At 41.5% G+C, this 11,659-nt stretch overlaps 1 protein-coding gene across 3 annotated transcripts; it reads right to left on the bottom strand.

Annotated features, from left to right (window-relative positions):
• Positions 1-1,922: 1,922 nt before the first annotated feature.
• LOC123069928 (protein transport protein Sec61 subunit beta) lies at positions 1,923-8,015 on the bottom strand. 3 transcript variants are annotated; one of them, XM_044492909.1, is made up of 3 exons: positions 7,783-7,905; positions 6,479-6,558; positions 1,923-2,346 (listed from the first exon to the last, which is right to left on the bottom strand). In XM_044492909.1, the coding sequence occupies exon 3, from the start codon at positions 2,330-2,332 to the stop codon at positions 2,078-2,080; it is 255 nt and encodes an 84-aa protein (XP_044348844.1). In that variant the 5' UTR covers positions 2,333-2,346; positions 6,479-6,558; positions 7,783-7,905; the 3' UTR covers positions 1,923-2,077. The 3 variants fall into 3 exon arrangements, 2 of the variants coding, with proteins under 2 accessions (XP_044348844.1, XP_044348845.1); XR_006433225.1 differs by lacking the exon at positions 6,479-6,558 and having other exon boundaries at positions 1,923-2,342; positions 7,783-8,015; XM_044492910.1 differs by lacking the exon at positions 6,479-6,558 and having other exon boundaries at positions 7,783-7,844.
• Positions 8,016-11,659: the final 3,644 nt, after the last annotated feature.

Below are 11,659 nucleotides of genomic sequence, written 5' to 3' on the forward strand. Positions count from 1 at the left end.
CTTCGTCCTCCCTACTTCGTCCTCATATGTTTAAGTTGTTTGTGAACCCTCAAACTCAATTCATATATGAGGAAGAGATGAGGGTGTTCTGGCAGTCCACCGCTTACTAATCTTTACCTAATTAATAATAAAGAGAATTGGGTTTCTGTCGTCTGTCGTCGCTAGCAATTTTGCAGAAAAAGTCCCTCTGTTTATAAGAAATTAACCCGCACTCCTATCTTAAGTTGGAATCTAAGAGAAACGCTTCGTTTTGCAAAAACACCCCTGCAGAGAAAAGGAAGGGGATGCACATAGGAGGAGCTCGCCGGCGGCAACGCTTGCCCCGGGCGCGGGGGTGCTCAGCTGATACGGTGGTGGCTAGAGGAGGCGGCGCAAGAGGGACAGAGATGGAAGGAAGGAAGGGCCAGCGGGGGGCGAGCTGGTGCCCTGGCGGTGGCAGGTGCGCGTGTGTGTGTCACGTGGCATGGAAGGAGGGAGGGAAGGGCCGGTCACCGGATCGGGGCCGGGACGCCGCCATCGGTCTGTCCGTGGCGCGCCGCTCCGGAAATTGGTGGCTGCCGCCGCGGCGGATTGCGCGCCCGCGCGCGCACGCCAGAGCAGGGGGGTCGCTCCCCAGGTGGCGCACAACCGGGTTCGCGGTGGCGCCGGGGAGGAGGTCGTGGTGCCGGCGGGGGAAGAAGCCGGATGGGGGAGGAGGTCGCCATGCCGTCGGGGAAGAGGCCGGGCATGAGAGGAGGCCCCCGTGCGGCCACGGTGCCGACGGGGAAAGAAACCGGGCGGAGGAGGAGGCTGCGGTGCCCGTGGGAGTGGGGCGGCGCGGCACCCCGAGAAAGGCAGAAGATGGATCTGGGGGAGATGCGCTAGAGGAGGAGGGAGGTGGGGGCTGGTGGGAGGAATCGTGGCAGGTGGAGATGGATGTTGGGTACGTGTGGTGCGGTGGTGTTTTCTTCTTCTATTTTAATAGGTGTTTTACACGGCACCGTAGTACTCATTTTTGCACAGTGGCAGCGCATGTAAACCACGTCTTCGTACAGCGCATGCATTGTTCAAAATAAATGCCCATTCCTGCCATTATCAATACCCGTTATGTTCCTTTTTTCCATTGCAGGATAAATGAAAATGGACAGGATTATTGCTCCATGTGCCAGTTCAAAATATCTAACCCTAACACGGATTCTAATTGATTAAAAGCAAGATTTGTCCCGAACAGAACACCATCATCTCACAGGTCTTTGAATATCAATGAGTCCAGGTCTTTGGAGAGACAATTACACCATACAAAAATCTATGTGCCACGACGTTTAGAATAGCAACTTTTTTAAACAAATGATGGCAAGCTAAACATGCATCCTGAAACCACACGAAAGCTAATATATAATCTCATTCTGCAAAGCTACCTATGGCGGGTTGCTACAAGTGTTCTTTTTGTGGCCAATCAACCGCACCGCAAGCACCGAAGCGACTTTGTCGACGCCTTTAGGGCATCACATCTCTGTGGCAAAGTTGTTCGGCCGGTTAGGCCTTGGAAGCACTGAGCATTGCTGAACAAATTCTTAATTTTCAAAAATAAAATAGAAAAAAAAAGAAAAATATCCACTCAAATATATTCTAATTGAGCTGAAAATTCCAAATAATATGACTTTAAGACTAAAATTTTGTAAATCATAATATCTTTGTGGATTCAAAAATATGCATATTCAAAAAATATTCGCAATTTTGGAAAAAAAGTTTGGAAAATAAAAAAATGTTCACGAGTCTTAGAAAAAGTTCCTGTATTAAAAAGTGTTAAGGGAATTGAAGAAAATGTTCGCCAAAATGTTATCGGTGAAGCAACAAAATGTTGTCATGGTCTTTAAAGATAATGATTTTTTTTCTCCCGTTGCAACGCATGAGCCTTTTTGCTAGTAAGTGTAAAGAACAAATGACAAGACAAAACACCTTGCAAAGGTTCGACAATAACATCTCAGTATTATAGGAGTACAAGGTAAATCTTTCCAGGGCCCGACAGTCATTTGCTATGCAAAGTCTACGACTTCGCTATTCATAGACACATAAACTCAGTTTTCATATATGGAAGCTAATTAGGGGTGCGGTACAGCTTGCCGAAAACATGGAGTACGGCAACGACGGCAATAAACCCTATGCTCATGATCAGAACAGCATTTGGGGACATCTTGCGCCCAGCAGCCTCATCGGTGTAGAACTGAAGCATTGTACTGGCACCACCACCACCACCTCCAGCAGCAGCACCACCACCGGTGGTTCTACGTCGGCGCAGGCTTGCAGCTGCAGCTGCACTCCCTCTTGCAGGTGCGTCACCATTAGCCACCATCTTGTCTTACCTACCTACATGGAAGTGCAAGGTGCGATCAGAAGGATTGTAGCATTAGTATCATAACGGACCAAAACATACATGGTGTTGAAAATGATCAAACGGCATGCATCATCAGTAAGTTTGTTGGAGAAGTACACAGGTATATAAAAAATGAGACATAGTCATATGGCATCAAGTGGTGTCTCGCTACATCTTCTGTTGACTAAGAGAAGGGTAAATAAAGTGCTGCTTCCAAATGCTATGAAAATTACTAGTAAACGGTAACCTACAATATGGAACCAAAACGAAAATGCTGCTCAGAGCCATACTGAATTTTGTCGAATCCAATAATTTTGTAAGAATAAAATACTGATTTTTTTATCAACAAACGACTGAATTTGTTCCACAGTTAACTGACACTTGTTCAGTGTGGCGTGACACAAAATCCAATTATCAATCATCAATACACCAGGAGAATTAGTTTACATCATCTATACGCAACTTTATTGTCCTGAGAGTAAAGGGAAGAACAAATTTGATAAGTACTCCCTTTGTAAATAAATATAAGAGCATTAGGCTGAGAACGGCAATATGGCGGACGAGCTCGCCTGCTCCTGGTACGCGGACGAATGGAGCAAGGTCGCGTGGCAGCTAGCAGTTCGTAGTATTAGCGCAGGAGACGGCAGACATACCAGGACCGCATGATGTACTGGTGGTACAGGTCCTACCGAACAAGGTGTTCCGTCCACGAATCACGGCGTCAGTCCAACAAGTGGTGGGGCCATTTAATACGACATCACAGGGTCGATTTCTGTTGTCGAACAGTAGCCATGGCGGCCTTGGCGGCTGACTGGAGTTCCTATCAGATCCGATCGACAGGTATGGTTTATGATCATCCCTACTAGATTGGAATATTAAGCATCTGTTGTATCCTGAGAAGGGTCGCCCCAATCCCTATGAACAGGTTCGCCGTCCCAGCCATGTACGGCGATGTGTTCTCAGTGGCCATCTAGCCGACACTAGAGATGGTTGAAGCTGAGGGAGGAGCAGTGGATGTGTTCGCACAGGGTAGTTCACATTCTAATGGATATGTGCTTTTCTTCAGAGTCTGATTTCGTTTCTACGGAAGCAGATGGCTTATGAAGTGCTCACCTGGAAAGGAAATCATGGTGACTACCCCAACCACATGTATGGGGGCATCCTGGAGTGATGATCTGCTGTTATAGAATATAAAAAGTCTGCCTTTCCGGTCTGGAAAGTGCAAACGAGTCACTCCGGACCAGACAAGTATCCTGATGGTTTGAGGTCGAAGTTATCTGTACGTATTCCCTGCCGAGCATGGTCCCTATCATCGTGTGAATGAACGCATGGCCTATGTTTAAGTGGTTTGTAATGGAGAGATGCTTTGCGTGTTTGTGAACTACAATTGTGGTATGGAGTGTTTCCGTGAGAACTGTGTGGATTTGATGGTAATTCGGCATGGTAATTAAATGGTTCTAGTTATCCGGGGCGGGTTTGATAATTTGAAAATATGTTGGCGAAGATTGATAGCCATGCAACGGTAAGGGGAGGGTTTTTAGAGCATCTGTGCTCAGTGGGATATTTTGCAGGCTCGTCTTGATCGCAAAGAGGCTAATTGGAAAAAATAATTACAAACCACCCCAGCCAAGCAGGTGGGCTGGCATCTGGCAAAAGCTTATATTTTTTACACTGGAACCTTTGACAAGCATGCTTTGGAAGAGCAGTGATTGACACAGGTGTCCAGCCAGCATGAATTAATGTTGGCAACTAAGGGGTCGTCTTTTGAACCTGCCTGATTTTGCCAATCAGGTTACAAATGCATGCATGATCACATTCTGCAGAAGAGACTTTGCAACCATGTGTTCAAATACTACGGCTTTAGATGGCTGCATTCTCTAAACGATGTTGACAACCCAGATGGTGACATTTTAAAACTGATAAAGGTGCCAAATGCTTGACACATGGGTAAAGACATTTTGAAACTGAGTAGTTGCCAAACATCTATTCAGAAATTACACCTTAATATTCGGAATCCTTGGTCGGCAAAAAATTGTCCATGCTCGTCGCGCAGCTGAAAAACTTCGCTAGAGATTTTTCTGCAAACCCGAAAAACATTGGGCTCCTTAAAATATATTTTTGCGGGGTCCTTAAAATATTTGTTTGTGGGCGGAACACCATCGACGAGCGGCCTGCCGTCCGTTTTCAGCGAACAAGCACCATGGGTACACCATGGTGCGATCTGAGCACATTATCAAATTTGTAGGTGTAGCAATTTAGTTCGTCACGGCTTTGAGTTGATCTGTATATTCATTTTGTCATACTCCATTGAATAATAATAAAAATGGGTGATAAAGAGGTTGGAGGTTATCCTTCCTTTTCGAAAAGAAAAAAGAAAATTGGCCCGGATTTGTGTTCGTCGTTTTGGTGTGGCTAGGGTTCTTTTTTGAATTTGGAGGACCGCTATCAGCATTAGCCCGTCCAAGTTGAGAACCCATCTAGGGTTTCTCTCTCCCTCCCCTATCCCTTGACGGTTAGGGTAAGGAAAAAGTCTAAAACAAACCTTGAATTTGTCAGCGAAAGCTAAATCAAACCCTAAACTCTCAATCCCTGGAATCAGCACACCAAACTCCCTTATCCCGGTCTATTTTTAACCTTGAGAGGACTTAGCCGGTATTTGCTGAATTAGGCCAGCCCATTAACGTCGTCGCTCGCGTGCGCGCACTGCTCTGGGTTTCCTTTTTCTTTCCTTGTTTTGTTTTTTTCCTTATCTCTTTTTTACTCCTGTCTATTTTTTCTTCTTATCCAATGTACATTTTTAACGCACACATAAAATATTTTTTGATAAACTTTTGATACTTCCATATACATTATGTACATTTTTAAATTAAATTGTTTCAATTTTTTTGAATACATGGTTATATTTTTTCCAAATGCATGTTTACATTTTCTCAATGACAATAAACATTTTATAAAACCAAACGAACACTCTTCTGCATGGTTCAACATTTTTAAATATGTAGCCACATTTTTCAAAAACATGCCAAGTATATTCTGTTAAATGTAAGACACAATTTTTTACAACGCGCACACTTTTTCTTTACATTGTACACACATTTGTGTTTGAAAATGTCACAAACACATTTTTTGAAACTCATGAACATTATTGAAATGCTACATTTTTCGATTGTACGAAACATTTTTTGAATCACACAAATATTATTATAAATTGTATAAACATTTGTTTGAATTGGTCCGTACATTTTCATAAAACCTGCGATATTTTTTAGATGTCACAAAATATTTTCTTACAATTTGTTCAGATTTCGAAATTTGTTCCTATTTTCTAAATTTTCAAAAAGCATTCACACATTAAAATTATGTTTATGTTTCAAAAAGTGTTCGCACTTAAATTTTTTGTACAGCTTTCAGAAAAGAAAAGCTCGCTTCATGTCTGGTCGGCCGGCCCACACGAGTACGTAGCCAACGATCCAAAACATTTTCTAAACAAATTATTTACAAAATTATAAAAACATTATTTATAAAATGTGACACAATTTTTGAAAATCTGAAACATTTTCATAGCATGTGAAAAACTGTTGAAACTCTGAACATTTTTTATAGTTGTTTTTAGAATCACAAGCAGCTTTTAAAAATGCGAATAGAATTTTAAAATTCCATAAAAAATTCAAAACACAAAATAAATTAAATTTGTGCGATAAATAGAAAACAGGAGTGTTTTTTAACTGCTGGAAAATTTAGAAATGCGTGAATATATTTTAAAGTTCATGATTTCTTGTTGTGTTATAGTGGGTCGGCCCAAATTCAGAGTAGCAGGATATCCCGGCCGGGATTTTCTTATTCCCAGTGTGCCAAACAGGTCTATGGTCCAAAATAGACCGGGATTACAAGTTCAGAGTGCCAATTTCCGGGATTCAAAGTTTAGGGTTTGATTTAGCTTTCGTCTGCAACTTCAAGGTTCGTTTTGGACTTTTTCCTTAGGGTAAACACTTTCCTCCAGGCTTCGCCGGCGAGCCCGTGGGTTCGTCTCCCCTCTGTCGGCTGCTCCGGCGGCGGGTGGCGTGGAGGGGAATCCCGGTGTCTCTGTTTCGGTTAGTAGTTAGGTTAGGGTTTTTTAGTCCTCACAGGTGCAGCGCTCGAACGGATGGCGGTGCTTCTTCTTCGAGTTTGTCTTCCGGGCTTCAATCCTCCTCGAGTTCGTTCATCTGAACGTAGTCGATGAAGTTTAATAATAGATCTGAATTATTTTTGAAAAAAGAATTTGAGGGATCATTGTATGAAGCATGTGGGATCAGCTGGCCTGGCTGAAATATCAACGCGTGATGTGGACCGAGCCGACCCCATCCAACTAGCACGTTGCTGCCCCTGGGGAGGATAATGTTACGTGCCCTTTCTACCGTCGAGACGAGCCATTGGCACAGTTCGACACAGGTCCCATCCGCCGTCTGCTGCCAGGGCGGACGCAAACGGCTGTCTGCTATAGACCTGTGTGCGGCCGTGACATGATCCTGTACGACCGATAATATTAGAATTGGTCTGCATCCCTATGCAAATGAATGGCCGGCGATTCCATGAGCAAGCGCGCTCGTCCGTGCCAAAGGATTTCCGCGTTAGGCTCTTATATTTCTTTACGGAGGTTGAACTATATATCTGATCAAAGGGGTGCACTCTTTTTCAATCTATAAGTAGGCTGTCTTCCGAGGTGCATCTTCAGATAACAACCATATTATTCTTCCCAGTATAGGATTTTGTTTCAAAACAAAGATGCAGGATAGAACAATAATAATCAGCATATGCGTGAACAAGAGATGTTCAGTCGATTTTAAAATGGATCAATCTGAGGATGCTAGTTTCAGTCACACAAAAGTGCGTTCAGATCCTGTCAATAATTGCAGCTCTTTTGAGTCTCCTCGTACGATATAATCTTAGAAAAGTAAAAAAAGGTGAGCACACGCAGGCCTACGAGCCAATTGATCAGGTAAAGGAATAACACAAGCAGTGAAATTTGGATGCTAGCATGGTTCTTCGTATCAGGAATTCAAATATAGAAGGCGAAAATTATCTAACCATATATAAACGGGTCGCAATGATCGTACGCAACATAATAAATCTCCTACGCCCAATCTGAATCTACGAAACAACACTTTAGAATCTGCGGATGAACACACGATCGAACATGGCCTGGCTGAGAAACACGGACGGATCGGCACACATATTCCGACTCCCAACGAACCATCCATCGAACAGATCAAAGGAACCGAAATCGCATCAAGATTTCACCAAATCTGACCTCCCTAGGACGCAAGCGGAGGCGATCTAAACCACAAAGACAACAAGGTAACGCATCTTCTGTGGACACACGACGCGCAGGCGGGGGATCAATCAATCCAGCATGGTGGTGATGAGATAGGAGGATTACGCGCGCGTACCTGATGAACTCGGCCTCGCACTCGCTGATCCTCCTCTCCTCTTGTCCGTCTGGCTTCCAAATCCAAACCTGGTGCGTGAAATTCGACCGCGGAATGCTCTCCGTGATGTGCGTGCCCCTTATATCTATGCACGGGCTAGCCGCTTTTCGGGTCGGGTCGAGCCCATAGTCCGCTCGGGGTGCGTGACGTGGCCCGCGCAATCTGATTGGACCATGCGCCTCCCCATTCATCAATCTAGGCCGTTCGTTTGGCTACAGGGTCTGAAGTCTTCCGCCCGCCCGGCAAAGTTGACCGTAGTTATCTCGTCGAAATGTCCTGTCTGGCGTCACTTTCTTTTAGATCACCGCCTGGGGGCGGATCCTAACAAACGCGCACCCCATACGATTGGGCCAGCCCAATTATCAAGGCTTCTCTTTCGGTTTTCTTTTGTTTCTGTGTTTCCCTTTTGGTTTTGCCTTCATTTTCGAGATAATTGCATCTATAGTCCTCATAGTCGCGGGCGACGTCTAACTTGCTCCTGGAACTTGCGTATTGCTTCAGTACGGTCCTGCTACATAAAAATATGTGGTTAATATGGTCCTTGAGGTTGAAACAACAGTCCTGGCTCTACACATTGCATACGTATCTCGTATTTGCGTAGGTGATGCGGGCCAGCTCAGGCGACGTTTGTATAAGGCCCATATGTCAGTGGGTCGTGGGCCGAGAAAAAAACAAAAAAAGGCAAAAAGGCGCGTCGCAGGGATTCGAACCCGCGAACTATGGCACATTGCTACGCCAGCAAGCCACCAAAACAAAGCGCATGGTCTTCTACATATAGGGATGCATGCTACATTATATTTATGTTTTTGCCTTCTAAAAAAATTCATGAATTTATAAAATGTTCATGAGTTTTTTTAGAACATTCATCGATTCAAAAATGTTCAAGATTCAAAAATAAAGGCTCATGTCTACAAAAGAATGTCCACGAATTTATAAAAAATATTCAAAACAATGTATGGAAATGTAAAAAGAAAACAATCTTTTAAAAAATGTTCACTGATTCAAAAAAATATTCATGACTTCAAAAAATGTTCGTCACAAACAAAAACTGTTTTGAATATCAAGATTTCTTCCCAAATTTCAAGAAATATTCGCTTATGTATAAAAACTTGTTGACAAGTTCTAAAACAATATACGCAATTTCAAAAAATATTCACAAATTCATAAACAAAATCATGATTTGAAAAATATTAGCATTTTCAAAAATTCTGCACGTATTGGGTGCAGTGGGGTACGCATGGTATTTTTTAGTAAACAAATGGATTTTTACTGCCTCAAAAAAAATCCAAAATTGTATGTATATGCATGTATAGTAGCGCAATATCACTGTGCAATATTTCATCAATAAATGTGCTTGTTTGTGAGAGATACAAAGAACATAAATACATGAAAAAAGACTTGTTGACGAAAATTCATAAAACAAATGCTAACATTATTATAAATTCTGGGTCATTTTTTGAAAAGGGGGATTTTTTGTATTCCTGAACAAATTTTAAAATTCAGAACAGGAATCTATAACCAGGAAAAAATTGAAAATAATAAGAAGAAAATTACAAATGAAAACATTTTTGAGAACTTCTAGTATTTTTATACCGTGACCAAATTTTGAAACTTCAATTTTTTTCGGAAAATGTGATTCATTAAAAATTTCTGAACTAGTTTTGAAAGCGCTAACAAATGTTGAATACTTTAAACATTATTCTACAAATTAAAATAAACAAAAAAGGAAGAAAAGAAAAAAGAAACAGAAAAAAGAAAAAAGAAAAGAAAGTATGGTTTGAAACCATGTTCATCTTATTAGTAGCAAATCCTACTGTTTTCCGCAAAAAAAAACTATTGCCAGCTTAATTCGCTAACACGCACGTCCTAAAAAAAGTCTGGACCTGATATAGCGGAATGGACAATGCTATTTACATAGATGTGTGTCCATCCTGATTTTTATCAGAAAAGGGCCCATAGTGTGGAGGCTTGCGCGCGCAGATTTGGGCGGGCGTTTACGAGTTCGAAACTCGGCGGCGGCATGCATTTTCCTTTTTCTTTATCTTATTTCTCGCTCCCACTGACATATGGGTCCCAGGCTGACGTGACCCCGTGCTGATGTGTCATACGAGAGAATACATGATACATATGCAATGTGTAGAGCCAGGACTGTTATTTCAACCTCAGGAACCATATTGATAACGTATTTTCATGTACCAGGACCATATTTAAACAATACGCAAGTTCCAGGACTAAGTTGAACGTCGTCAGCGAGTATAAGGGCTATAGATGCAATTATCTCCTTCATTTTCTTTCTTATTTCTGGGAGCTCCTAAGTCGCGCCTTAAGCGCCACTTGGAGGAATGGGCGCACACTAAGCCTCCGTGCTGGGCCAGCCCATGTAAGGCGAGCGCTCGGTCCCACTCCCCCCTTGTCGCTCGAGCGCAGTTTTGACTGGTCTTAGTTGACTAGTCAGCTGTTGACTTTAAGAAAATAAAGTAAAAAATCATGAATTTCAAACAAGTTCATGAATTTGAAAGAAAAATTCATTGAACATTTCATTGAATTTACAAAAAAATAACCAACTTCGATAAAAGTTCATCGAATTAGAAAAAAGTTTATTGAATTTGAGGAAAAATCAATGAATTTGAAAAAAAAAGTTCATCAATTTTGAACAAAATTCTCAAACTTCAAAAATATTCATGAATTTGAAAAAGAAAACATCAAATTTGAAAAAAAAAGTTCATCAAATTTGATACAAGTTTATCAAATTTTAAAAAAGTTCACCATATTTGGAGAACGTTCCTCGATTTTGAAAAAGTTCATAAAATTTGATACAAGTTTATCAAATTCTAAAAAAGTTCACCGTATTTGGAGAACGTTCCTCGATTTTGGAAAAGTTCATCAAATTTGAAAAATCATTTTTTGAAAAACAAATCATTGGTTTTGAAAAAAGTTCACCAAATTTGAAAAATGTTCATAAAATTATGTGATTTTTTTCTGTCGAATTAGAAAAAAGGAAAATAGGAAAGAAAAGAAAAGGAAAGAAGAACTAAGGAACGAATAGGTTGTAGCTAATCACGTCGGTGTGATTGGTCTAGTTGGCTATCCTAGCTAGCTCGCTCTCTTTTGCACACGCGCCAATATGGGCCGGCTGAGCGTGGCCTGGGTGTTTGCGCCCGTTTGCCTACACAGAAGGAATGGGTGCCTTAAGAACCGTTTAGGAGTTTCTAAAAAAAACACCATTTAGGAATTGCCGTTATTCTTTTCCCTTTTTATTTTTCAGCTTGTGAATATTTTTTGTATTTGAGAATATTTTTTTAAATCACAAACTTATTTAAAGTTCGTGAAAGTCTTTTGAAATTATGAATATATTTTTAAAATTTGGAACATTTCCTTAAATCGTGACTTTTTCTGAATTTGTGATTGTTTTTTTAAATTTGTGGAACAATTTTTGAACTTTGCTAACATTTTTTGAATCGACCACCTTTTGTTTAATATGGGAATAATTGAAATTCATGAACATTTTTAAAGTTCACGAGTATTTATTTGAATTTGTGAACATTTTTGAAAATTTGGAACATTATTTCAAATTCGTGATATTTTCTACAAATCTAGGGGCGCCTCGCCCGGGCACATGGCCCAGTCTGTCCACGCCAAAACCTAGTCAGCAAACATGGGTCCAGCAAGGAGGAGGCTCCCCCTCTCTCGTACTAAAATTGACGAGCTTTTCTAAAAAAACTAAAATTGACGATCGACGACGATACCAAAGGTGGAAGACCACGGAGAAATCGATTCCCCGACCGATCGGCGAAAGGGGAATTTCTGGCCAATAGGAGCAGTGATTTGATCCTTGACC

This window comes from Triticum aestivum, chromosome 3B (assembly GCF_018294505.1).
Source record: "Triticum aestivum cultivar Chinese Spring chromosome 3B, IWGSC CS RefSeq v2.1, whole genome shotgun sequence".
In the NCBI taxonomy this organism is placed as follows: domain Eukaryota; kingdom Viridiplantae; phylum Streptophyta; class Magnoliopsida; order Poales; family Poaceae; genus Triticum; species Triticum aestivum.

Excerpts from the sequence above, each read along its gene's own strand:
- LOC123069928 (XM_044492909.1), bottom strand. The coding sequence starts at position 2,332 with ATGGTGGCTAATGGTGACGCACCTGCAAGAGGGAGTGCAGCTGCAGCT.